This window comes from Aythya ferina (genome assembly GCF_964211825.1).
Source record: "Aythya ferina genome assembly, chromosome: 6".
NCBI lineage: Eukaryota > Metazoa > Chordata > Aves > Anseriformes > Anatidae > Aythya > Aythya ferina.
Window position 1 is genome coordinate 28,534,637 of NC_140303.1, and position 26,520 is coordinate 28,561,156.

Here is a 26,520-nt window from a genome sequence, read left to right on the forward strand (position 1 = left end):
TCCCCGTTTGCTGGTGCCCAGTTCCACTTAGGTCTGGCACCGCCACCTTTTTGCAGTGGAGTCTTTGTGGATGTGCCCGTGCCATTTCTCCACGCCTGCAGCAGTTCAGGAGAATTCATCCCAGACCCGAGCCACTGACTAAACACTGCTGCCAACTGAAAGCCCTGCGGTGGCTTGCAGGGAGTAATGAATGGAATCAGTCCAGCTGACAGCAACTACTGAGAAAGGAAACAGCACACATCACTTTTGGCTGGACACAGAGCGGAGAGGCTGGGGGCTGAAGCTTGCTGTTTTAAAATCTCTCTGAAAAAAGAGAGACACAGGGTCGTTCACTTCCACGCGCAGGCCCTGTGCCACTCTGTGCTTCATTTCCCTTCATGAGTCCGACGCTGCCATCTGCTCGATGGCCATGTCTGGGTCCCACACCGCGTTGGGTGCTATGGTCACGCCTGTGCTCCTTGTGGCTGGCTGGGTGATGGTCCTGCTTTTGCCTCGCGCCGCTGTTGTGACTAGGAGAAGGCCCAGCTCCCCTCTCGCTGTGTGCTTGAGGGGCCAGCCTGTTCCCCATGTCACTGTGGTGCCGATGGTACCGCTTATGGGTGTCTGCGAGCTGGAGCTGCCGTGGGCACTGCTGTCTGCTGTGCCGCCAGTGCTCTGCCTTCTGCCTTCGCCCATGACGCTTCTTCGCATCATCTGCCTTCCTTCTTGGTGCCTCCTGGGACGGCATCGCTGTCCTCTCGCACCAGACAGGATGATGTCTTAAATGAATTTCAAACATTTTACTGTAATTATATAGGATACATGAACATGAAGGCAGGTATCATCAGTCTTAAAGACTTATTTTGAAGAATTAATTTATGAAGTCTTAAAGAATTTGATGTCCAGAAGTACAAAATATTCTCACCTCCAAAAATGTTAAGAAGGCCAGCTAACTCCTTGCTAGGTAAGGCTAGGGCTAGCTTTGTGACTCAAGGTCACACAGACTATGTACATTCGGAAGCCCTGTGGCATAATAGGAATGTATCTACAGAGTGAAAAAGTTCATGCAGATGATCCACTGTTCATACTACTTGCGTTTTGGAGGACTTTCCTTCAGACAAGGTCAAGTCCCACAGATCCCATGCCCACTAGTGGCTGGAGAAAAACTGATGTAATCTTAAAACGCATCTTTCAGCTCAGATTCATCTCATCTGAGATGTGAGAGGTACTGTTTTATCATAAATCATGTATCACATGAAATCAAATCTATCAGCTCTAAATATCTCAAACTATTCGTCTTTAATTAGTATTTGGTTGCTGAACATCAAAATGCATGAACAGCAGAAGGATTTTCTTTTAATATACAGACATTCATACAGACATTCAATAAAGAGTGTGGGTATAGTTGTTTTTTTTTTTTTAATTTTAATTTAATTAAAAAAATAGGCCAATTTTTTTTTATTATTATTTTTTCTGCGTTATAAATGGGTTTGAAGTACAATTCAGTCACATATTGGTGGGATTGTAGTTTGACCTACAGATAAAATGATGCCATGGGGAAATAACTTTCTATGAGCTTAGCTATTGAGGTGGAATTATTTCACTTTCTTGTGATACTTTCCTAAGCGTCTTCATCACTGAGAAATGAAGATAACCAGATGGCTTGATTGCCCTTTGCTGCCTTCTTCAGCTTTCCATCAAAGTCAGGCTTTGGAAACAGTTTTCTTTAAACAATCATTAGCACCACTGTACTTCAAAGCATAAAACATTCCCCTGAACACTGAAAATAAAAGCAAAGCAAGGTCCCCCAGCTAACGGGCACCCATTTCTGTCCACATGGAGGACACACCTGCTATCATTTTAAAAAATGCTGACCACCTGACAGCCTTCCTGGAAGATCTCAGCTCACCTGAGAATACAGCATGCAAGTCTTTAACGTCTCTAAATGTAGATGGTGTTTAAGTTACTAGTTGACAGCAGGTTAATTTCATGTGGCCTGCAGTTCTGACATCCCAAGTAAGCTGCCAAGTTCCTCTCCGGCCCAGGTGCCCGTCTCTTCCATCAGAAGCCGCCGAGTGCCCACAGGGTGCAGACTGACAAACACAATTCCTGCAGAGAGCCACACGCTGCCCCAGCACCCCGCGTGCCCCTGGCTTTGACTTCCCGCTGGCCCCCAATGCCCAGCTCCTGTCCCAGGTCTCATGTCCCCAATGCCCCAGGTGTCACATCCCGCCTGTACGCCACCAGCATAGCACGGAGCTGCTAAAAGATGACTTTGCAAGACTTTTGCACTGATGTGGTGTATTTCGGACACAACTACAGCATAAACATTTCAAGATTGGGTTCGAGTGGACTACAGATCACAGCTTCTTGTTCCCATGTACAGTTTCAATACAGATCTCAGTGCAGTGCCTAAAGCAGTTCATACATCACTATCCTCGTGACACAGAAGAGAGAGGGTGCACTTTGTTTTATAAAAAAAAATAAATTATACATTGTGACCTACCACCGAGCTTTACATATAAAAAGGTAAAAATACAGTAGTTAGTGTGGCTTTAACAAAAAAAAAAATCTAGCTAAAAAAATACTCTTACAGACTTTAAAAATAGGTTTGTCCAGTTATAGGTAAGGGTGTGTGTGTGTTTAGGAAGCAAAGTGCTCAGGCCAAGCAGGACAAAGGAGGAGAATCTGGAGGATCCCTGCTCCCCACAGGCTGTGCCAACTGCCCAGACCTCCCTCCTCAGTGCCGTATGACAGCAGACTTCACGAAATCACACAAACTCTACGTCCACTGGAGCGCAGTGGAGGGGCCCTGGACTCATTTCTGTGGTGCTAAACTCTGACCAAACACACGCAGATTAGACCTACACCACTGAAAGGCCATTAGCAAGGATTTTTATTTTTTTGGTATAAAAGTTACGATTGTCCAGCTGCATTTGAAAGCTGTGACACTACCACATCTAACAGCTACACAATTTTACTACCGCTTTCTAACTAACAAACTCTCTGTGCCCAGACAGCAGAGCTTTAAATGCTAGCTGGCTTTGAGATAGAGCTGCTAACACTTCACCTGCACAAGACTTGGGCTGTACCAGAATATGTTCACAACGTGAAAAACAAATCCAGTGCTGTCTGTGGCAGACCTTAACAGTACAGCTGTGCTTCAAGAAACAGAGTAAGTGGCAAAGACAGGGTGCAAAAGGACAACAAGCAAGGGCTGGAAAGAGCTTGTGGAAAGAGACCCAAATGTAACTGGACTGGTCACCTGAGCTCCTCACCCAGTGCAGCACATTTTCTTGCCAAGTTGTGGCCAAAAAGCCCAAGACACACCATTTATATGGCTGTCTTTGACAAAGCATCCCTGGAATTTCAGTTTAAAATTGAATTCGTTCAAGCTAACCCATTAACCATGGCTGAGTACCAGGTAAAGCATTATTTTATACCATGAGACTTCCCTACCACTGAACTAAAGAAAACTAAAGAAGACATCCCCTTAGTTCCAGTGCTAAGAGGGCCTGAAGTCCCACACCTTAATTCCTGTTTCAGAAGCTTGTAATTACAGGACCATCTGGTCGCTTCCTGTTAGACTAGATGGGTGAGATTGAAATGCGGTTCTGCTGTCCACAGTTCCTTAAGATTAATCACTTTGAAATGTACTGTTGTGTGTTTTTTCCCCTCTTTTTTTTTTTTTTTTTTTTTTTTTTGTTATTTTAAAAACGTTAAAATTTCTGCAAAATCTTTTATGGTGTACAATCACTTTTCAGTTTTTTCATGTAAGTTTTCACTCTTTGACTACAGAGTGAAAAAGCATCCATCCCTGATCAGCACTGCTTGCACACAGCAAAACGGTACAAAGACAGTAAGCAGAGGCTGGAATATGCATTAGTAAGTCAGTGGGTGATAACTTTCTTCAGTTAAAAACAAACAAACAAAAAGCCCACACTTTTTTGTTAAATATGTTGTATAAAAAAATCAAGGAGCTGGCTTTTTCTAAATGGCTGCACCACACATGTGGCTGTATCCCTTCATTCTTTTCAACTCTCAAAGCCTCTAAGTGGTTGGCAGACCCGCCAACAGCCCAATGTCAGATTAACACAGAAGTTTTGTTTATAAAACTCTTTAAATAAATACCAAAAAATAACCTTTTAGAGTGCGGCTGGACTTATAGCCAATCAAGAGAGTAGCAACGTTCAGATATCTGTTTTTCTCAATAGCATGCTGGCATTAAATCAATATTTTATAACATCAGCTGCAGGTACTACTGCATCTATTTGTGTTTGATAATATCTAAGTGATGAGTAACGCTGCATTACCTGGTAGCCAGTCATGGTACCACACAACACCTACAGTTTTAAAGCAAAACAGTGATGCAAAACTACAGGATGCTCAGACTCCAAACTATGTGCCTGTTTAGATCACATCACTGTGTTGTCTAAGTCTCCTCAGGCTCCCTGTATAAACAACTGGAATAGCTAAATAAGCTACGTTGAGTTAAATGGAGTATTTTCCCAGATGTCACCTGGAAGAATCGGGTTTGCAGTCTCAAATCTACTAGAAATTGCAAATCCCCAATGTAACAGTAGAAATTCTTGAATTTTTAAGTATTAGGCCATTGGAAATTGAGGGAAACCTTGCCTCTTTGAAATTTTCCTATGTGTGTTTAAATACAACACCCCCCCTCGACCACCACCACCCCAGCCATGCTGACAGTAAAGAGTTGGCTACTTGGAACCACTTAGATTTTAGGGGGACACATTCACCACATGTGTTATTTACTTGTTATTCGCTGTATGTGATTGCTTGGGAGGAATTTAAGGATGGTATTTAGCACACAACGCTGTGAAACTGTAAACTTCTGTTATTTTACTTTAGGGAGAAATTCAAGCTAACAGTTCACAGAGCTCCTGAACCCAATGGGAAGAGTCAAATATCAAACATGCCTTAAAGAGAATGCTACTGCATTCTGTCTATTTACAAAACCAACACATGTAGCTGGCGAATGCCAGCTCAGCTGCTGAGCAAACAGATCAATAGCAAGTGCCAAGTTTCCCCACACAGTCCTGGCTTTGTGCAGGAAGCAGACTGTTGCAGCCATAGCTTCCCTTTTCCTGCAGGAACTTTTCTGGCAACTCTATTAATCCACACTCAGACATTTGATATTTGAATCGCGAATCTTTTACGTTTTAATACACAATAAGACTAAGACTTAAAATATAAAAGCTAACACTCAACTGGAAGCAACAATGACAGGTGGACACCGGGGATCAGAAACATGCCGCCCGGTCCCAAACAGCAGCTCTGCTCTGGCTGGCAGCGCTGAGTGCAGAGCATGCCTGGAGCACCTGCCATCAATTTCAGCTCTGGGTTCTCCAGGAAGTGGCTGCAAATCATTGTCTGCAGAGTGTCACTGCTGTGTCAGTCCAAATTGCTCCCAATGGTTTCTGTGTTTCTCTATTAAGGCCTCTGGGGCTTTGAGGAGTGGCAGTTGGCCATGTAAATGCTAAGTGGTTTCTTCCTTAACACTCTCAGTCAGCATCTTACAAACAAGTACAAAAACAGCAGTAAGAACTTCCAGGACATACCTTAGTCTGAAAGAAGCAGCCTAGTAGGACACCAGCTTACCTGCACAACCCACAGTGGTTTGATCCAAACCTCTGTCCACACTGAGAGACGTGCACGCAGCAGGTGCGCAGAAAGGAAGTTGTACGTACAAGTTTCAAACTAACTTTCACATTTAAAATTGTTTCTAAGAACCACATGTATATAAATATTTATAAACAGCAGCACTACGCAGAAAACAACTTCCAACCCCAGTCATACATACAAACCTCTTCCTGAGAAGGAAGGATCCCAGTAGTTTTACCTGTGCTTCCCTGTTTGGAGGTGTGGAATTCGTCATTAGGCTTCTACACTTCTCCTTCCTCTAACTCTGCATTGATATTTTTACAGGATACACTTCCAGTGTCCATGTGCCCTCACCTCTACACCTTCATGTGGGGATCCTGCTGCCTGGGACTCAAATGATCTCTTCAAACTGTGAATATTGTATCCTGTACTTCACCTGAGCACTGAAAGGTCTTCACCAGCACTGTGGAGCATGCTCTTGCAAGAACCCTGCTTTCCTACGAGAGGAAGCAGGTGAACTACTTTTGGGAATGTTTCGACTTTTTCTCCTATTTTCACCTTATTCTTTCTATTCTTTGTTCCATATACAACTGGAACAGGACTCAAGGTGGTAAGAACTGACCTGGTTGTACTGTCAGGCCATAACATGCCTGGTAAGCATCTCACAGCATCTGGAAACAACATCTAGGAACAGTATGAATACAAATACGAAAAGTCTTTTCCTTCCTAGTCCTGAATGGCAACAGAACTAACCTCAAAGCAGTTCCTGAAGTAAGCTGTACTCATACCTTCACTGCTTCAGCATTTAAAACAAACAAACAACCCCCCATATCTATAGCCTAAATACATGTACTTGGGTCACACAGAAAATAAAGTAACCAGTGTCAAAAACCGTGGGACCTCTGCTGTAATCTGCTAATGCTAGAAGTTGTTTGGCAGGTTTATTTTCCTTTTCCTGCTTGCAATGAGCAGCTCAAATCCAGTCAAAGTAGTTGGTCACTGATGGACTAGATTTTCATTCCTTCCAGGTACTGTAACAAGAGGTGCAAAGATTATTAAGGTCTTTAAGGCCAAAAAGGAGCATATGTGTTGTTAAAACAAAGGAAAACCAGTGGGATTAATCACACAGAAGAAAATTACCTTGGCTGTATCAAATAGTCATCACTACCGTGAACTACCATATAAAGTATGGCCACAAGATGGCCCTACAAGTTCTCCTAATCTTCACAATAATACTCTACAAAGGTCAGGGATGTGGTGTTCAAACACTATATAGCTACCATCACAGTGATCACTTGCCATTAACACTTCAGAGGCAGCACAGGGTAAGAAAGACTAAATCTAGTGTGAGTGGAACACAAGTAGATTTTGTTCCGCATGTTCAGAACTAGCTCCAGTGTGGTATTCACTTCTCCTAAGGAGAACATCAGATTTTCATGTGGTTTTATATTCTGGTTCAAATTATAATTCCAGTTAGATTGCAATAAATGTGGAAGTCTCTTCCTGGATCCTAGCAAACCAGCTGGCTGCTTCTGTCCCATTCAGCAAGAGTTTGATCCCAAGCAAGTTTTTCAAAACGGCTGTTTGTAGAAGACTGGAGTTTTTACAAGATGGGAAGTGCAGAAACTCCTTCTTCTAGAGTTCAGTGGTGAGTAAACATTTCGTCCTTATTGTAGAATCCTCAGTGACGGGGCTGAAAGAGAAAAATGAGGCTCTGTGGATACATTCCTACAAAAAGATCTTCCATAAGGGATTTAAAAAGCAAAAGATATTGCTGGGAGCAAAACTAAGAGATGAGTATCATTCATAGAGTATTAATACCTGTTCCTTCATAATCTAACAAAACCAATGTATAAACCTTTCCAATGGACCACCAGAACGGCAAACCAAACCAAGTTCCAGTAGTGCAGTAAGTAGCATCATTGCCATCCACATCCTGCCCACTGAAGCTTTCCCTTTCTTCAGGGATTCACTGAAAGACCTGGTCATCACTGCTAACTACAGCTATTGAAATGGAAGTAGCAAGAGCACATACATTCTCCACATGCATACTTCTGATGTGAATGGTGGGAACTTACCTTGCAAGGACTTCAGGTGTCTGCTGGGATGGTGGTTGTCCAGATGATAGCAACAGAGCCTCTGTGCTGCCTTCCATTGCTTTCAGAGCTAAGGCAACATCATTTCCCAAAGGCCCATTGGAAATCAGTCCAGTCTGAATTGGGGAGAAAGAAACAGGAAACCATAATAAAAAACTGCTAGCACAAGACATAATAATTATTCAGTATGGTTATTTACAACAGAAAACTAAGATTCATCAAATTCTAGGGTGGGCATCACTAAATGCAAGTGCTTCAAGAAACTTCACAACATCTACCTGTAATGTAAACAAAGCAAAAGCGGAGTTTAAGTATTAACAGGATATCTGAGTATCAACCTGGATTGGTTTGCTTCAGCTTTGGGCTGCTACGTTACTGCATGGGCTTTCAAATTAACACAAATTATTGTATTTTACTCAAGCTCCCATTTTTTAATCATGACAAAAGCTTTCTCTCTCTCTCTCTCTTTTTAAATTTGCCTCTTAAATGCTTCATATCAAATTGTTAAGGAATGGTTCAATAACTCACTGGCACTATCCACCTCGGTGTTATTGTGGGCTGGGGAGACACCTACAGAAAACAAACAAAAGCTCATTAGAAAAGGCTAGAAGTAACAGAGAACATTCCTGAAATAATAATGCCTGCCTAAAACAATATCAGATATTTGTAAGTCACCAGTCAGAATCTGCTACCCTACAGAAGAGATCTTTGAACCATGCTAGTGATTAGCTATAGGTGAAGTGACTTCATACAAAAAGGTAATTCACATCCACACAGCATATGGCTAACACCTGCTCACTCACAGAAACTCACTGAAAACAGTTTCAGCATAGAGCTCCCTTCAAAAAGGCAACTGAACCCATGCTTATTTTCTGCTTTGAGGACACAGTTAACTGAAAGTACACTTCTGTGAACAGTTTATGGTCCTACTCCTTCCCTTTTTCTTCAGTGCCCACAGTATAGCTCATTTTTCCCCAGTCCATTTTTTTTTAAATTTATTTCAATATAGAAGCATTTATTTGTATTAAAAGCTTTGTATTAAAAAGTTATTTGCATTAAAATATTTGTCAATTTTTTATATATATGCACATCTAAATATATTGTGTGTGTATGTATATAACGTGTGCATATATAGCTGCACAGCCATATACATATAAGGTACTCTATATATCTAGAAGTCTGATAAAGCAGGCTGGCACTTGCATCATACGAAAATAAGACTAAAGGCTGTTGTAACACAGATACAAGGTAACTCCTGAAAACAATTCAGGTTGCTTCACTTCCCTTACGAACTTATACAGCCTTACACCATCCACCCTAAAAGGCAGGTGACACATGCAGTGACCCAGGTGAACCACCACTTCAGTCCACTGCAGCAGGTCCAAGCCTGGTGGACAGATACTAAAGCCAGAACAGAGTTTATGAGTAAAAACCATTTTATGTGGGAGGGAAGAAGTTTGGTTTTGAAATACATTTACCCGAGGTGTGGCTTCTGTAAAGTCAATTAGATTCTCTGTCAGTGATGTTAAGGAAACGTCCTGGTCATCTGGAGTGCTCTATGGAATAAATCAGTTTTGAATTGAATTCCCAATAGTAAATAGATAGGTTTGCTGAATACTCTAGTGGCTTCCTGCATTATGCACTGGTGTCCTTATTGAACACTGCCATTCACCAGGCCTGTTTTCTCCAATCTTGTTGTGTGATTTTTTTTTTTTTAATGATCTTTTATTTCACTTTTCCTCCATAATATGCTGAAAGTAATGTCATTGCCATGTAAGCTGTTAAACTGCCCTTTTTTCCTGTGCAAAGATGAAGTATTGCACCATTTGACCAAAAAGGTCAGTGAGGTCTGCAAGGTGAGTATCTGAACTCAGAAGATGAAGGTGATTAATTATTCAGTGGAATAAATTACATAATACTGGTTTAAAGAGATGACAGATAAAGGGTGTGTTGCTTTAGTTTTCCAGATTAACCCTTCCGCCTGCTGAAATAATAGCCAAGTCCAATTTGGGCTCACCTTTTGTTTTGGAAAGGGACAAACAAAAGTTGATCCCTTAGCGCTGCACAGATTGTTATGTGTGTTTCACAGAGTCCGTTTATAGAAAAAAAAAAAAAAGACTACCTTACCCTTAAGGCAACCAAAATACAGCAACTGAACATTTCAATTTAAACCTTTCCCTCCATGTTTTTTTTTTGACAGAAACTGCGTATGTCAGAATTTCATCCCTGCAGTCTCTTCCCCAGAGCACCAAATTATTGGGATATACATGGCTCCCCGAAAGAAAAAATGAGAAGTGAGAAACACGTCCAACCAGCTTAGAAAAACAAGTGCCAGGCAAAGAACCTGACAGGAGTCATACATCCTTCAGAGCAATGTATACAGTGTCTGTCTCTGCTCCAGAAAGCAGTCTTTGGTATTCACCAGTGACTGGTATTCACTGTGTTATGACAGGCATGCAGTAAGGTCTGTTGTGGCTGCCTGAGGGCATCAGTAGCTCAGAACGCAACACACAGAAACCTTCCAGGCTGACAGGTGGTGGTGATACCTTTGAAACAGCAGCCTCCTCATCTGGAGCCAGACTAGCCGGAATCAACAACTCTTCGTGGCTAGAGGCAGCACTATCCTCATTTGATGCGTTACTGGAAGGAGAAAACAATTCTCATCAGTAGATGTAGCCAGTGTCCTATAGACCTGACAGTATCAGTACCTTCAATCTTCAGCAGCTTTTTCAGCGCTTCTTCTAATTTGTCTACACAGGACTGAAGTCTTCCCTGCTATCCTCTTATCTCCCCACTTGGAGCCAGGGGATGTCAGGTATTTCAGTCATTTCAAAAGATGAGAGAGACGAGCTTACTGCTTGATAGCATGCTCACCCTGAGGCCTGGCCTACACTGATTAACTGTTGCAACACTACTTAAAGATGTATCTATAAACCTGTTTAGTTAGATATACCCTAACTGCTCAGCACTTTTCCTCATCTTTTCAAGCCTGTTTCATAATAAATTCTACATGGTACTCATCCCAGCAAGATTTTTCTCATGAATCACTTACAGAATGAAGGTGTTTGAGGCAGGGGTTATTTTCAGGAGCTCTTTTGGTTCTTGAAATATTGGACTGGTTGCTGGGGAGCTACTCGGTGTTTTGCCTGAGGGGAGAATGTTCCTGGTGCAATAAAAAACAAAAACAAACAGAAAGGTACTTTTTCACTGAAAGCTCTTCACTTGCTACAGCACAGTTTTGAAATTGCTAGATGCACATTTTATTCAATATATTGCCTTGTGTTCTTTGAAGTCTGATACATGCTTATGTTCATAAAAGGTCAAGATATTACATAGTTACGATAAGCAACACTTATTTTTTCATTGCCTGAAATTTAGCTAAAATAATGATCATATGAGATTCAGTAATTCACAGGAATCAGCTGTGACAGATTTCTGTACACAGATTTTTATCTCCATTGAAAAACAGCTACCATAAATAGATACTTCCCCACTCCTCACACTGAAGTTGTTTGTGTCAGAAATAACTGCAGTGGTCAAGGCTGCCGGTGGAACAATGTTTATCAAACTGAAGTATGGGAGAAAAAAGTAAGATTATTTGGTTTACCTTGTACATGTCAAAGCTTTGCAAATGTAGTTTTTGCTGGCTTTCATTTTAGAAACACTTCATGCTTACCAGGTTAAACTACACTATGACAAGGTAAAATGCAATGATCACTGAGTTACTGCAAAATCACATGGAACACTGAGACTCCAGAACTCCAGGTTCTCAGTGCTGTACTTGGATAACTAGATTGCACTTTTCTTCCAAATCTATACAGTACCTGGCAGCAGCATCCTGAATAATGGAATTCTTGGTACCTGCCAGGTTGTCTTCTCTCACAGCCTAAGAGAAAAAAACAACAAAAATACGCATTTCTAATACCTGTTCCCATTTCTTATACCAGTTCAGAGATTCAGAAAAAAGCCAAGAGTCTCCCTCCCAGCATGAAACTGTGATGTTTACTTACTGCTCAAAGACTTAAAACATCAATTCAGTGTGAAAACTTCAGTGTAGATAATTCATTAATGTAACCAAAAAAAAAAAAAAAGCCATTATTTGCTACAAAATTTACTAGAACATGCTAGAAGCATAGCCTTATTCACTGAATTGTAGAATATTTTTTGATTGGAAGGGATCCTTTGGATGTTATCTGGTTCAATCACCACTCAAATTGAGGCCAAATGTAAAGGTCGATTAGTTTGTTCAAGGCCTTACCCAGCTACATTTTAAGTGTTAACAGGGACTGCAATTCCTCCCTGGGCAAGCCATTCCAGCACTGGACCACTGTGAAGAAAGGCTCTCTTACTCTGCCACTCTTTGGTCCTCAGCTCCTGGAGCACCCTTATTTGCAAAGCACCTTCTTCAATACCAGGCAATTGCAGAGTCAAACAGTGAAAAAGGGCATCTTCTGAACATTATTAATGGTACCCCCCTCACAACCAGTTCTAAAAAGAAAAAATATTTGAGAACATTGTAGTCCTTATCACTAGAGTATTTACCTTGTGACCTGCTTCTGCCTGGGCCTTCAGGATATTGCTTTTCATATCTGCTGGAAGCCATGCTGCTGCTGCTACTGGGCTCTCAATTGCATTGTTAAGACATTTATCTGTCAGCTTTACCACTTCATCCTGGACATGAAAAAGCCTTTGTTAGAAGCAGTTCCCACATGAAGATCCTGGACTGGAATTTATTAATAACAACAAGGCTCCACGTGAGAGGACAAGCAATGGTTATACTGAAATGAAAAATAATCTCCTCATTTCAAAACTTAGTTGGAAAATCAGAGCAAAACAAAGCAGGAAAAAGCACAATGCTTAAAAGGAGAGATGCCAAAAGCTGTGCTAAAAATACAGTGTGGAAGAACTGAGCAGCAGTTGACCCTCAAAACATAGCAGCTTACTGATCTGAGATCAATACAGCAGCCATCGTATTATATTGTTATAACCTAACTGTAAATTGATAATTCATTTTCAAAACCAAGTTGGGAAGATTTTTACCTTAAAATCTGCTTATAAATTAGGACAACGCTTTAATGTGCTATTAGCTCCCTCTCCCATCGCTAATTATACCAGAATAAATTGGCAGGCAGATACTTTAGGAGGACAATTAAAAACGAGATACCTTTTCAATAGAGAATATTGCATTATGTGAATTGCATTTCTTAATTATAAAATGTTAATTAAGCATTCAATCTACTAATTGCTATTTGATTAGTGACAGAAGTTAATTAACTGAGTGGAAACTAAACCTTATGACCTTTCTTCTCAGGGTATGACTCAGCAGGGGGAGACAGAGCCCTGCTCTCCTCTCCATATGCCACTCGCTGGCTGAGGCTGCTCCACCAGCAGCTCCTGCAGCATGCACTGCAGCAGGCACCAGCCTGCTACTTGCATGAAATGCAGCGTGTCCAGAAGGAATGAGTCCCATAGCATAGAGTGCAGGGCAGAAGTTAAAAATAGAAGGTGAAGAATACCTGTTCCTCACACAGATCTCTATCCACTTTTCACTTTTTTTTTTTTTTAATTAAGTGGAAATAGGAAATAGAATGTCTAGATTCCAGTATTTAGGGAGGAGAAAAACATTTCCCCTTCTTGTCTCCCTCTAAACTACCTTTTACTCATTTTACAGAAACTGCTGGAATTGCCAAAAGCCTGGAATAATTAAAATTGAATTATTAGGATCCATACGGTCAAGGTACCCAACTGTGATGAATCCTTACACTGGACAGAATTTCTAAGGCACTGTTCCAGTACCAATGAAATAGTAAATTTGATTGTTTTAACTGAGAACACATCAGCATACGGATGCTTTAAGCACCATTTTGTGGTTCCTCTCACTTTCCTCCATCTGAACAACCAATTTAATTGGGCCATGCTAGTCTATTAGCAATTACATTCCCAACTTTTGAAAAGGTTAGTATTATTAAGAGCTATTTTAATGTATTCAAAAATATAAGTTCCATATCACCACAGCAATATCTCCATCAATACTAAAGATACATTTTTTTCAGTCATTTCAATTTTGTGCTTAAAAAAGGCAATGGTGTTTTGCCATTTTACAGAAAGAGCTTGAAGTTAGAAGGAAAAGCAATTGACACATGATAAGATGGCCTCAAGAGGTCTGATTTACAAGACATTGAGTTATCCACGTAGAACAGTAAAGCTGCTAGAGCTTGTCAATATCCTAGCTCATTATGAATTTCTATTGTTTCCATGTACTAGGCAAACTATATTTGTACTTTAGCTTCATGTTTTGACTGCAGGATAAGTCCACTTCAGAAACTGATGAAAGCAGAGAGCTCAGTGTATTTAAGAACTTTGTGTTCCCTTTTGTCAGATCTGGTCACTGTACTAGGGAAAGCTTGGAAACAACAAAGTTGTATTCTTCCATCCAGCAGATTTTGGCAGAGAGCAGCTGTGAAGAATGAAGCCATTCATTCCACACTTCCCAGTTCTCATTCTAGAAAGATTTCTCCCTCTCTAAAAGGGCACAGATACAGTATAAATATTTCCTTATCAAATAAATCAGTCAGGAGTGTCTGCATGTATAGAATTATGTAAAGATGATGCTGGCAAGCCATCTTTGACCCCTGACAAAAAAGTTCAAGATTTTTAATGAACAGAGCTGGAGTGAGCAGTTCATTGGCATTTGATTGCGTCACGAAATTCAAGATGCATCTCTGCTTTCAGAAGCAGAAAACTAATGCTTTCCCTTCAATGCACTTCACCAACCCTTTTGTGTACTGCAACTGTTTCTACATAGGTCGGTATCTTATGCACTGGTAAAACTTAAGGGAGATGAACAATGCTGAAATTTGTAATTATGCACTGCCAGAGAGAACACTTAACACTGCATTCATCTGAAGTAACAGCAAACTCCAGGATCTAAGCACACTGCAAGGTTTTAGTTGGTGCATTCCAGCCAACTGTGATGCATTGTCCCATTTTTTCCAGGCAGAAGATGCCAAAAACACCTCTTTTTATGAGCAGGTTAACAGTGGAACTAGGTGCAGGACAGCCAATATGCACATTATGTAAAAAATAAAGAAAGAATAATAATAAAAACACAACAAGCAAAACCCAACCATGTACAGAAATTAAAAAATACATATATAAATTAAGCAGATTTCACAGTCAGGGAAATAAGGCACTTTCAATAGTTGTTCTTAGGTCACTCTTTCAGGACACATTTCCAAACCATTAGCCTTTATCTCTAGTCGCAGCTGGGAGATGCTCATTTGGCACTACCATAACCTACTTGCCTTTGCAGTTTGAAGCACACAGAGACAGTCTCTAATCTGCCTACCTTTTTAAACAAACACTCTTGAGTCACCTCTTGATAAATTACATCATAGGGGCTGAAAAGTTGTTAAATCTTTTCTACCTGAAGAAAATCACTTATGATATGCCCTTTTAAATTTTCATAAAACAATTTAAACTTCCTTCCTGAAAGCTGCTAAGTCTTTGTTTTCCAAAGAAAGAATCAAATTGCATACTGTTCATCCATACACCTCCTATTTCTCACAGTTAAGCAAATGTTCTTGCTCTCTCATCAGGGTCTTATCACCCCAGCATCTGTAACCTTTATTATCCAAAGTTATTCGGCACCTCACATGGCAGCTGGATAACTGTGAATGTGCTGGATTGGCATCTGCTTGTTAGATTAGCTTGTTACAGGAATCTTATCTCGCTTACTATATTGCAGCTATGATTTAAAAAGCACTAATACAATTTTGCTCCATTCTCTCCGTTTAACCTCCTAGATGTTGTTGTGTTTTTTTTCTCTCAGTTTGAACTCAAATGGAGCTCAACAGGAGAAAATATTCTGCAATAAGCGGTATTCTTTGCTGTAGTTTATGCAGAGGCAGTGTTTTGGCATAACAGGACCTACGGGCTACTGACTAATCTTCTTAGAGACTCTGTAATCTTTGTAATGCAGTCACCAAGCAGAAAGGTACACAAGGCACCCCTGACATCAGTCCTTAAAGGGGACTTGAGCACAACAGCCTGCAGCAAAAAGTACACCAAAACACCAGCCTTTTCTCACATCAGGGGGGCAAGCAAGTGCCTAGGAACAGGCTTACCCCAGCACACACTGCTAGAAAACCCTCTCAGAACCTGTTTTATTTTATCATTGCTGGAATAAGTCATACCAACTTCACCAAAAGGCAGATGAATCCTCAGGCCTCCCCCAAACAGTAGGGTATTGCAAACAGACTTAGTATTGCAGATTGCTTTACTCTCTCTGCTTGTTCAAAATGCAATAAAGCATCTAAAGTTTTAATGTAGGAGACGCAGATTAAGTTGTCCTTTTTTTTTTCTTTTTTTAACACATGATTTATTCACAGTCAAGCCTGAAGGGAAAACTAAATCCCAGTTTTTTTAAATCCAGAATCTGATCTGTTCAATTTAAGTACTTTTCAATATGCTAGAGTTTTAGAAACCATAGTCGCATGCCCTGGCTATACTGCAAAGCAAAGCATGTCCTGTATGGGTCCAGTTGTCTGACAATCAGCGAATTTATCAAAATTCTCTGCTGCTGTAAGGGAGGACCCTGTGTTCTCCGACCCTTCTGGTTAACATTACTCATTTTCATTACAGCTCTTGCATTTCTTTGACACCCCCTCCTTCATGAGTCTATTTCATTCACAACTTTAGAAGAAAAAGTGAGGAGAAGGTACTAACAAAATAGTTCAAAACCAAAAAAATGTTAAAAAATAGTTTATACATTGTCACTTCATAGATTACATTGGTTCATTAAAACATCCAACAATTACTGTAGGCGACATAGGAATGAGGGTAGCCAGGGAAAGAAAATCAAAGAGAAGTAAGGTTAGAAGCCCCTCTCCCTGGGCACCGAGCCATCAGTGGTTCAGATGGTTCAGGGCACTGAACCATCACTCCTCTCTGTGTAAACACACATCACAACCTCCACTAACACCTCCTGAGAGCTGGTAAGAACCAGCTACTTAACAGAAAGGACCGACCAGCAGCCAACTTGCCTCAAAACAAAACATCAAAACAAAGTTCTGGAAAGGTTATGGAATGCAACTGAAAAACATTACAAAAAACGCTCACCCCTTTAAAACAAGAGGATGAATGATACAACATTGTACAGTTAGCAACCTACAAGAAAAGAAAAAAAAAAAAAAAAAAAAAAAAAAAACACAACACAAAACAACAGAGAAACATTTCAAGTGTTCACACTTTTTGCTCACACAGATTTTAAAAAATTCCACCAGGCTGCAGTCTGCATATGTGTGTGTTCAGTTCTGCCTCATCGTCTTTATCTCACTGCCCTATCATGCAGAGTTTTATATACAACAAAATATTGCTTTATTCCCCAATATTACTCACGTTCTTAAAAATCTTGCAAAAAGACCAATTTAAGCACAAGACTTTTCAGAATTATCTGGAAAAAAATAAGTGACCCTGCCACGAAGGGTGCCCAAGTACCTGCAAGTTTATGTTTATGTTGGGCCGGTCAGCTGGCACAGGGCTGCTGCACTCTGCCTCCAGTTGTTTCAGTTTTAGCAATGCATCTTCAAATGCTGAAAAAGACAGAAATGTCAACAACTTACTAATAAGTTATCACTGTGTAGTTAACTTGCTTCTTGAGTTATTCCTGAATGCTAATCCTAAGGTTTCTGAAGTTGTGGTGAAAAAAATAATTAAAAAAAATTTAAAAATAAAAAAAATAAAAAAAAAAAAGCAAACTGCTTGCTCAATCTTCAATTTAATTTTCATTTCTATGGTCTATATGTATTCAACTAGAACACTACCCTCCTGCATGTTCATTTATCCAGCCATCTTTACAGTGAATGAGCAAGCAGCAAGAGGTAATTGCTCAGATGGCAGCACATTACTGTATTTGTGGCTACTCAGACCCCACAGAGAACCGTGACTTTTCCCTTGTACCTCTGTTCTTGGAAATAAGATGCTTCCAACTGAAACAGGCCACAGCTGACTAACTTTGTCATCCCAACCTACGTAACCTAACATTATGTCTTAAAGATGTCTTACGCAATCCTTGAAAAGTTTGTGGCAAAAAAACTGTAATTTAGTAAAATCAAAACAAGGCAGCTCTTGAAAGCAGTGTTAAGGACAGTTCAGCAAATACAATGGCAGCAACATTAGAAAGCTCAGAGGGAAGTCTGATTCTGAAACAGGCTCTCCTTGCAAACAAGTCATTAGCATTTTGTTACAGAACTCCTGCATGCACTGCTTCATACACTAGAGAAGCTGCATTCCACTGGCAAGCAAATTTGTCCCTGTGCATGCATTTAAGGGACCTCTCTAAAACAGTTTTGGATTTTTGTATGGAAACAGCCTCATAACCATACAATCAGGTAACTTTGACCCCACACACCACAATAACAGGAAAAAAATCTGTAAGGTTGCTTACGATCAGAGTCTGTTTTTTCATTAGAAGTTTCCTTCGTCCCAGGATGAGGGCTACTAACAAATTCTTCTGACTCTCTTGTTGCCAAGCCAACAACGGGATGGCCTACAGCATCATCAACACAAGTTTCTGGCAGCTCCGTGCTGTCTAGTAAATCAACAAGAGGTACACTGCAAAGGCAGAAAGATGGGCAGATATAGGCAGAATTCTGTTACCATTCTTTCTGTAACATGAAAAAGCTTTAACCACATGCAATCTTTTTTCAAGTTGTTTTCTGGTTACCAGAAACATTCTGGAAAAACTCTTCCAGGAAACTGTTCCAAGCTTTCGGTGAGCTTACAAGGAAAACAAACAAACAAACAAAAAAAAAAACAACGAACACTTTACATCTCTAGAAGAATTGACCTCACAGCAGAACAGGTGTACTTTGTCTGTTGCTCACATAGCAACGGAAGAAGTGAAGAAAAAGGGAGGGGAGTTTCTGTGGAAACCTCTCCGGGATTTATAAACACAGCAATTAGATTGTGAGAAAGGAAATCTTCAGGCAGTCTTGCTGAGTCCTACAGTGTGTACTTGAGCTCTTTCTGAAGGCAAAGATGTACTGTGGCACGTTATTTCTAATTCTCATACTGCAAGCTGACTCCAATTGTTTTAAGAAACAAGATAGTTATCAGCTAGAAAATGTGCTTTTTGGAACAAATACTTGAAGTGTTTTTGTTGTTGTTGTGTTTTTTTGTTTGTTTTTAGCAGACTCAAAGTACATTTCTGCATTTTTACTTGAGAAAAAAAAAGCATGCAGGAGGGAAGATGATAGTCTTCATAAAAAGCTATTAATTTGTGCAGCACTTATGCAACAGTTGGACAAAGGACAGAGATAGAAGGGTCCATGGCAGAGGGCTGCATCGATGCCATATTATGGTTATGCATACCTATAACTAGTTTCAGTTTTGCTAACTTGGGCAGAGATGCGAATGAAAACTTAGCAGTCACAGTATTTTGGGTGAACCAAAGCATGTACTCCATACTCTCTTAGGATCACTTGCCTTCACCTCCTTTGCTTTCTAATGGGAATGTCTCCTTTTGTCTTACCATCTGTATTTACAATAAAAATAGCAAACCCAAACCAAACAAACAACAAAAAAAAAGAAACAAAAGTTGCATTATGATGCTTTTGTTGTGCAAACAGCCAGGAATCTCATCCATCTCTTGGAAGCTGAGGAAAGCTATGTTAACAGCAAACTATCAAATACAGACACAACAGCTGCTGCAGAATATAATGGTTAACCAGACAACCTGTGTATACAACCGCAGTTTGATTGCCACCCCTTTCGACCAAGGATCACGTTTACATACAACGTGGTTGAAATACTGACTTAAGAAAAAAATTGCTCTTGTATTGCTTTTGACAGTTCTGTCCCAAAGATGGGAACAATGAAACCAAGCAAGTACCCACCCCAGCAGAACTTACCCTTATGCACGGACAGAGACACCTCCTACTTTAGTGTTTAGACCAGCTTCTAACTAACGGGTTAATGCCCCTTTTCTCCCTCCAGCCCCTGGAATTTGGAAGCAGTCCAATGTTGTCACTAGAGGCTCCAGGAAAAAAACCTCCCTTCAGCTCAAGCACCCAAAAGAATCCTAGTTAAATCCAATGTTAAATATATACCTCTGCAATAGATCACGCAATGCCACTGTTTAAGTGCTAATAATGTGCGAATCGTCTTAAGACAATTAATTGTTGTGAGGTAAACTGAGGTCACTTGCTCAATTCTCTAGGCATTGGAATGAGAAGCTGCTAGCAAAGCAAATAATAGGAAAATTTCAATCTACTGTATAGCCTCTGTGTGCACCGCTAATGGGAAGTAGCAAGCAGCAGCCTTGCAAGGGATACAGAGAATTTCAATTATCAGAATTGAGTAATGGGCAGGAATAGATGCTCTTCCAATTAAGGCAGCAAAGGGAGACGGAATTCTGCATCTTACCATAAGAGAGGGTAACTACTATGCATGGAAGGGAAAATGTTTTCTAACCTTCACAAGGCCAACATTTTTCTTCCCGTTTTCTGACAGATTTCTGTAAATAGTCACCCGAATGTTCAATATGACAACCATCATCACCAGATGTTCCGAGTTTGCCTGCAGCACACTTGCAGGTACTGAGGCCATGACGTGCTGAAAGAACTATGTACATATAAGCCCCTATAAACTCCATCTAAGGGAGCTGATGTAGCATCAGTATCATTCTTCATACTGTAATCTTCTTGTGCTTTCCTGAGTATTGCAGCACAATGGAGAGAAACTGAGTAAAAAATTAAATTTATCTTCATTAGAAAATAGCTAGAATAATTATACTATCTTTTTTTTTTTTCACCCTAATGACAACTGCAGTAAAATTTACTAGACAGATATGAGAATTGATTCAAAAACTTGCCTACTAGAGATACAGGCAGTCTTGAAAACTGATGAAATATTCAAATGGAAAATTCAGTAAGTTCAGAGCTGCTCCAAAAGTAGAATATTTGTATTTAGGCAACAGAAATTTGTAGAGAAACTTACTGCCATTTGTGCTGTGGGATGGAGGACTGGCTGAGGTAGCAAGGGCAGGACATGGGGGAGCCACTGCAGCTTCATCACTGCATCACAGTGAGGCCTCAGGGAAACTGAATGAACTTTAGGCAGACTAGAGAGAAGCCTTCCAAAGCCAAGATTCAGACAGGAGCCAGTCCCGTTTTACCTGCTGAAATAGCTACTCGGCCACCCTGAGATACGCAATCACAAAAGGCAAGTCATACCATGGACACCCTCAGCCACTGGAATTTGCAGGCACAAAGGACGAGTTCAAAGAGCAATAAACTGTTTGAGGCCCCCCAGATTCTTCATCCTCTTCAGAGGGTCAGCAGGAAATGGCCAGACTATGTATGTAAGCACAAGATACTATTTTTATCACTTCACAGAATTTCTGACTTGTCTTACAAAATACTAATAAAACAGTCATGCCAGTTATGAGGGAAATAGTAAAAGGCTTACCACATAAAGTACAACTTCTACAGCAGTAAGTATGTAGCATTCAAGAGTGAAATATAGCTTTCAACATATCCCTATTTACTCACACACTAAAGGATATTTGAACTTCGCATAGTAACAAGTGCCAGGCATGATTGTCTTCAGAATCGATGTCTACCAGGTATTTCAGGAAACATTAAATGAGAAAAACTGATAAAAGATACCAGCAGTTTAAGCCATACAAACAGTTATGAACATAGGAATTTTCTTTCCCTTATCAAAAATGCAGAATATTCAGGGGAAAAAAAATAATTTACCTTTTGTAGTGAGGAAAACAGAAGGAAAAATCCTAGGGATGTGTGATTCAGATTTCAGTCAAGCAGGGTTATAAACTCTAAGATTTTTATGTTCTCCCATTTGTTTGAAGAATGACAAGATCAGGAATCCTCTTAAGTAATAGAAGAATAAGAAGAGTCCTACCCGTTCGTTTATCATTCTGTGGGATTTTGGAATATATAGATATCATAATATATGCGAGCCAATTACTACAGGAAATAGGAAAAAACACCCTTATAAGAAGTTGCTGGCTGCAGAAGCCTTATAGGTACTAAGCAGAGATCTGTCATTACTACACTGTTTAGAAATACACCTGTACACTTCCTGAATGCTATTCCTAGTGCACATGACCTGTCCTTTTAAAAAGGCAGCTAAATATTGTAGGCATCAATATGTGCTAGTTTGGTACAACTTCTCATTTTGCTGCTGAGAGCTGTCACTGTAGTAGAAACCAGGATAGTTCTTCCAAAGTCAATGAAGTTACCCTAAAACAAGTCCAGCAAAGAGCAAAATTGACTCTCACAGTGTATGGAAGATTCAAAGGCAGATGGGAAAAGCATGCAACTTATATCAATAATAAGTTGGATATGAAGGATATATGCTATCTGTGGTAGCTACACTCTAATTCACCAATTCTTCTCTGATAGCTGAGTCGTCGTCCAGGACCTGCAGTGGCCTCACCATTATGTTCACATTAAGCACATCTGAACACAGAACTCTGCAGTAGAACAGCAACCTGATTTTTTGCACATTTGATTATTGCAAATTAAAAGTAGCTAATTTCAGAAGACATATGAAAACACAGTGTTCAATGGTAAAGACAGTCCTTCATGTTATTAAAGGCCTACAAGTGTACTGATGAGCCACCAAGCTGGAGTCTTCACCTTTGACTTAACAATTAACCTCATGAATCATATGGCAGGACTGGTGTGTGTCATGAAATAGTTCTGTTTCATTTTGTCTGGAGCACAGCAGCAAGAATGAAAGAAAAATTTCTGGAGAGCAAATAAGACGTTCCCTAGGAGGGGGACCCTCCTCCAAAATATCACTCTTTGCCTTTTCAGGAGTTCTGATAATTTTATTCTTAAAAAAATTAAAATATTCTATCCCATTCCATTACTAAACAATATTTTTTTAGATAAGGACTTGTTTAAAAAATTATTTTTCAGATCAACCACCCACCTATTTTAAATAATCATGGTACAAAAGGAGGGGCAGTTACATCCTCTATTCTTTTAAGATTTTTGAAACCACATTAAGATCCACTGGTTGCACATGCAGTTTTGTTACCAACGTGACTTCCTGCATGGCTCCCAGAGATAAAAGCAGCTAAAAACCTTACAATCATTCAGAAAAATCCTAGCACAATTAAAAAGTAATATATACTCTATTTAAAGTAATTGTGACGGGTAGCTTGTCTATATGTTATTTTGTCTTTAAAGACTAAATACCAACAGCATAATATGCAGAGCCTTTGTAACACAAGCTTTTTCCCCCCCTAGTCATCTCCGGGTCCGTTGTCCTTATCTTTTGAGACAGCTCAAAATGCAATTTTCCAGCCTCTGCTACAAAGCAGCCTCAAGCTCCTGAGAGGCCCGCGCGTCTCACAGGCTGGTCATGGTGGTTTGGACAGCATAGGTGACAGCACTGCTACGAACTCCTGCATTCTTCACATTGCGCTCATGAACAAAAGCAGAGTACTGTCCGTCTGCAGCGGGGGTCCTCAGCGGGGCCCGTGCCTTCCACAGGCTTCCACCACGTTGGCAGGGGTCGGCAGCATCAAGGGGCCTGGATTATTGGGGAGCGGGAGGGGGCACAATTAGTAATTAGGTGGGCATGAGAGGGTGGGGGAACAGCAAAGCAAAAGTAAAGACAGCATGAGCGATGGGAGAAGACAAGGAAAAATGACATTGCTGGCAGGTAAATATCTGAGGACAGAGGCATGCGAATATATATGTACAGTAAGGCAGTGTCAAATAAACCCCTTTACTACTCTGTATCATGCATATTCTTCTGAAATTAGAAGTTAAGCTATCTCACACTTACACTGTCTACACTTACAGAAATGAAAAGCATTCCGTATTGCAAAGCACTTTGCAAAACTGAGCAAGACCCATGCGTTGCAGATGGAAGAAAAACGCGAGGTGGAGGAACAGACCTCCCAGGCATACAGTGCACTGCAGTTTCAGGATGCTGAAAGGGTTTTTAAGCAGCAGGTCTAAGTGCACAATTGGAACAAGCATCTATAAGCAACGCTAATTTTTCAAAGTCATTTGAAAACATAGATTTTAATGCAAGTTGTTTGTTTTTTTTAAGAATGAAATAGAAATTGAGAGAAATGAGTGTTACTGTGCAGGAGCAAACAGTGCAGCGTACATAAGTCATTCACCATTTAGTTTGCTAAGGGACTAACTCTTAGGCACTTAGTCAGGGACTAACTAAGGGACTAACGAAGTAGCTGACTGCAGTTATGCTTAACTAACAAACTTAGTTGGAAGACCACCATTTTAGAAAAGGTTACAACACAAAGACCTTGCTTTCTAATTTTGCATGTGGTTCGTAAATGCTACATTTCAAATTCATAAAATCAAAATCCTGTGCTATGCACAGGTACAGTTAAATTCTTCAACAGTTGGAACAAAGCTCTTCAAAAGCTAGAAAAAGGAGCAGGAGAGAACACTCATCACTTTAAATAGTGTTTTGAAAAATATTTATAGCTTCCTATTTAATGGCTCCTTGCACAAAAGGCATTAGGCACAAGTATCTCCAAAGCAGCAGGGATAAACATTTTACTAAAACTGTTGAATTCTAGAAGGCTTAAAAAAAATGGACAAATATTTGCTAAGTGTTGACTGTGTTATCCTAGGATTCTTCACTGTAATGCTTTGAGACAGGCTGCTGCAAGTTACAGTCAGGTATCAAAAAAGTGCTTGAAAAAAGGGTGCTCTCAACCTACTCAGAAATTCCTAAAACAAACGTTTTCCTTCAGTTCAATGTAAAATTCTCTATTCAGTGACCCAAATCTAAATAAAGTGGAAACTTTATTGTTGTTCAGAGGGCATCCTGAATAGTCCCTGAGTTCAAATTCCATCTTCCTGTGCTGCAAAAAGCCCAGTTTACCACTCCCAGCCCTGCCAGCCCAGCCAAGCAGGCAGCGCATAAATTGGAAGATCACATGTGCAGAGGCAGGGAAGCAGAAAAGCATGCAGGATTCACAACAGTGTTAAATGATTAATGTTCTGCGATAGTCCTCCTTTAGAAAAGAGAGGGGATTTATGTAAAGCTCACCCATGGGGAAACTCAGAGTTTTGGGTTTTGTGAAACCCTCTGAGGAAATGACCCGTGAATGCTGAAGGCTCCAATCCTCAACAGTTTGTTAAATTATTTTCCAGTTTCTCTAGCTTAAACAGTTAAATGAAAACTATAGCCACTACGAAGCAAAAACAATCCCTTCTGTATTTGCAATAAGCAAACAACTATCAATCATTTGTCTCCTGCCCTATCTTAGCACAGACAGCTTCTCGAGAAAAGGCAATTCTAGAAAGACACCAATTGGGTTTTAGGCTTTCCAGCCTTGCAGTTAATATTCCAGACCATCCAGAGCAGCATCATTTTCCTGTACTAACATTTTATAGGAATGGAGCAAAGAAAGAAAATAAAAACACTAGAACCATTCCTGTCTGGCAACGTGCTTTCTATGACTTGGCACTGATGCTGTTGGCAGCTGCAGCATTCACATCTTAAATTAAAGGAAACATTGACATTAGGAAGGGATCTGATCTGCAACACAGCCAGTACAGGCATCTGCCAAGAAAAGTACAGAAATGCACAAGGTCGGGACCTTACTTCTAAACCCCTTCAATCTAACCATCAACAAAATCCCCAGTCCAAATATTCTGGTGTTCTTAGCAATCCTTGGCAAGCTCTCTCTAAAAGAAGACTATTTTTCTGACAGGAAGCAAAGATAAATCATGCAGAAACAGGCCAATTAAAGACAGCAGCGGCTGAAAAGAGATCTTGTTAGCAGCACCGAGACCCCAAGGCTTGAAGGCACAACAGCCCAGCTGCAGCCCCCGCGCTAAGTAGGCACGTTCAGGCCCTGCATTAACATAACCCCTCTCCCCAGCTATGCAACCAGCATGTGTCTCCTCTGCCGACTCAGCTCCAAACTGCTGCCTTCTTCCTGCAGCTGGATTTGTCCATTATCACAGGCAGGACAACTCCCAGCGAATGCATTAAAACCATTCTGCCAGAAGACAACTGTCTTCAGTAATAATTATATGGCTATAAGAGATATAGCATTTACACAGTACCACCATTGCTCTTTTGATTAAAACACATTAATTGCAAGGAAATGCATTTTCATTATGGCATGCTGGTTTGGGTTACACACAGGTATAGGTTATATTTGTTCCCACTCTTCGATAGAAAGGCTACCGACTGCAGCAGCTGGGACCTAAGCTCAGATCCCCTGACAATGTTAAGAAGGACAGGCTCAGGTTCTAAATCCTAAAAAACTAATACCAAGACCAAAATTGAAAGAGATTGGCTACAGAGTCCTCTCTGCTTCTGAACAAAAGCAGTGTGATCTCAAGAAGCAACAGAAGCCTTGGGAATACCAGAACGAATGCCCACCTGAATCAGATACCAAGGAAGAGCTGTTTGGAGCAGGAGTCAAACATTTCGACCAAAAGAAATAATGGCTTTAGCACGCATCTTGCAGTTAGACAAAAAAAAAAAAAAAAAATCAACCCAACATTTCATGAAGGCTGAAGAATAAAGAAACCACCACCTTTCACCCACCACCATGGAAGGAATCGAGCGATCAACAGGATCTCACCACAGACAACCACAGATTTCAGATACTAGACAAACCAAGGGCAAAAGAAAGAAAAAGAGCATTGATCATGTATTCTGATTGAAACTTCAGTATAATGCAACAGATAAAGCAGAATTATTCTCCCTCTTATAATTCAAAATCCATAGTATCAAAAGTTTTTATAATCAATATGATTTACAGAATTTAAACACATTCATC

General features: G+C 40.3%; 1 protein-coding gene across 3 annotated transcripts in view; it reads right to left on the reverse strand.

Moving 5' to 3' along the window:
• Positions 1–7,033: 7,033 nt before the first annotated feature.
• Positions 7,034–26,520, reverse strand: part of EPB41L5 (erythrocyte membrane protein band 4.1 like 5) — a 48,764-nt gene continuing 29,277 nt past the window's right edge. For 2 of the 3 annotated variants that reach the window (XM_084524519.1, XM_084524518.1), the window contains exons 16-25: positions 18,148–18,314; positions 17,199–17,293; positions 12,243–12,371; positions 11,525–11,586; positions 10,753–10,863; positions 10,247–10,340; positions 9,179–9,256; positions 8,229–8,270; positions 7,683–7,816; positions 7,034–7,297 (exon numbers count right to left, since the gene is read on the reverse strand). In XM_084524519.1, the coding sequence (XP_084380645.1) occupies positions 7,240–7,297; positions 7,683–7,816; positions 8,229–8,270; positions 9,179–9,256; positions 10,247–10,340; positions 10,753–10,863; positions 11,525–11,586; positions 12,243–12,371; positions 17,199–17,293; positions 18,148–18,314 (970 nt within the window). In that variant the 3' untranslated portion in view covers positions 7,034–7,239. The remainder of the gene's footprint in view (positions 7,298–7,682; positions 7,817–8,228; positions 8,271–9,178; positions 9,257–10,246; positions 10,341–10,752; positions 10,864–11,524; positions 11,587–12,242; positions 12,372–17,198; positions 17,294–18,147; positions 18,315–26,520) is intronic. The other variant, XM_084524517.1, reaches the window with a different exon arrangement.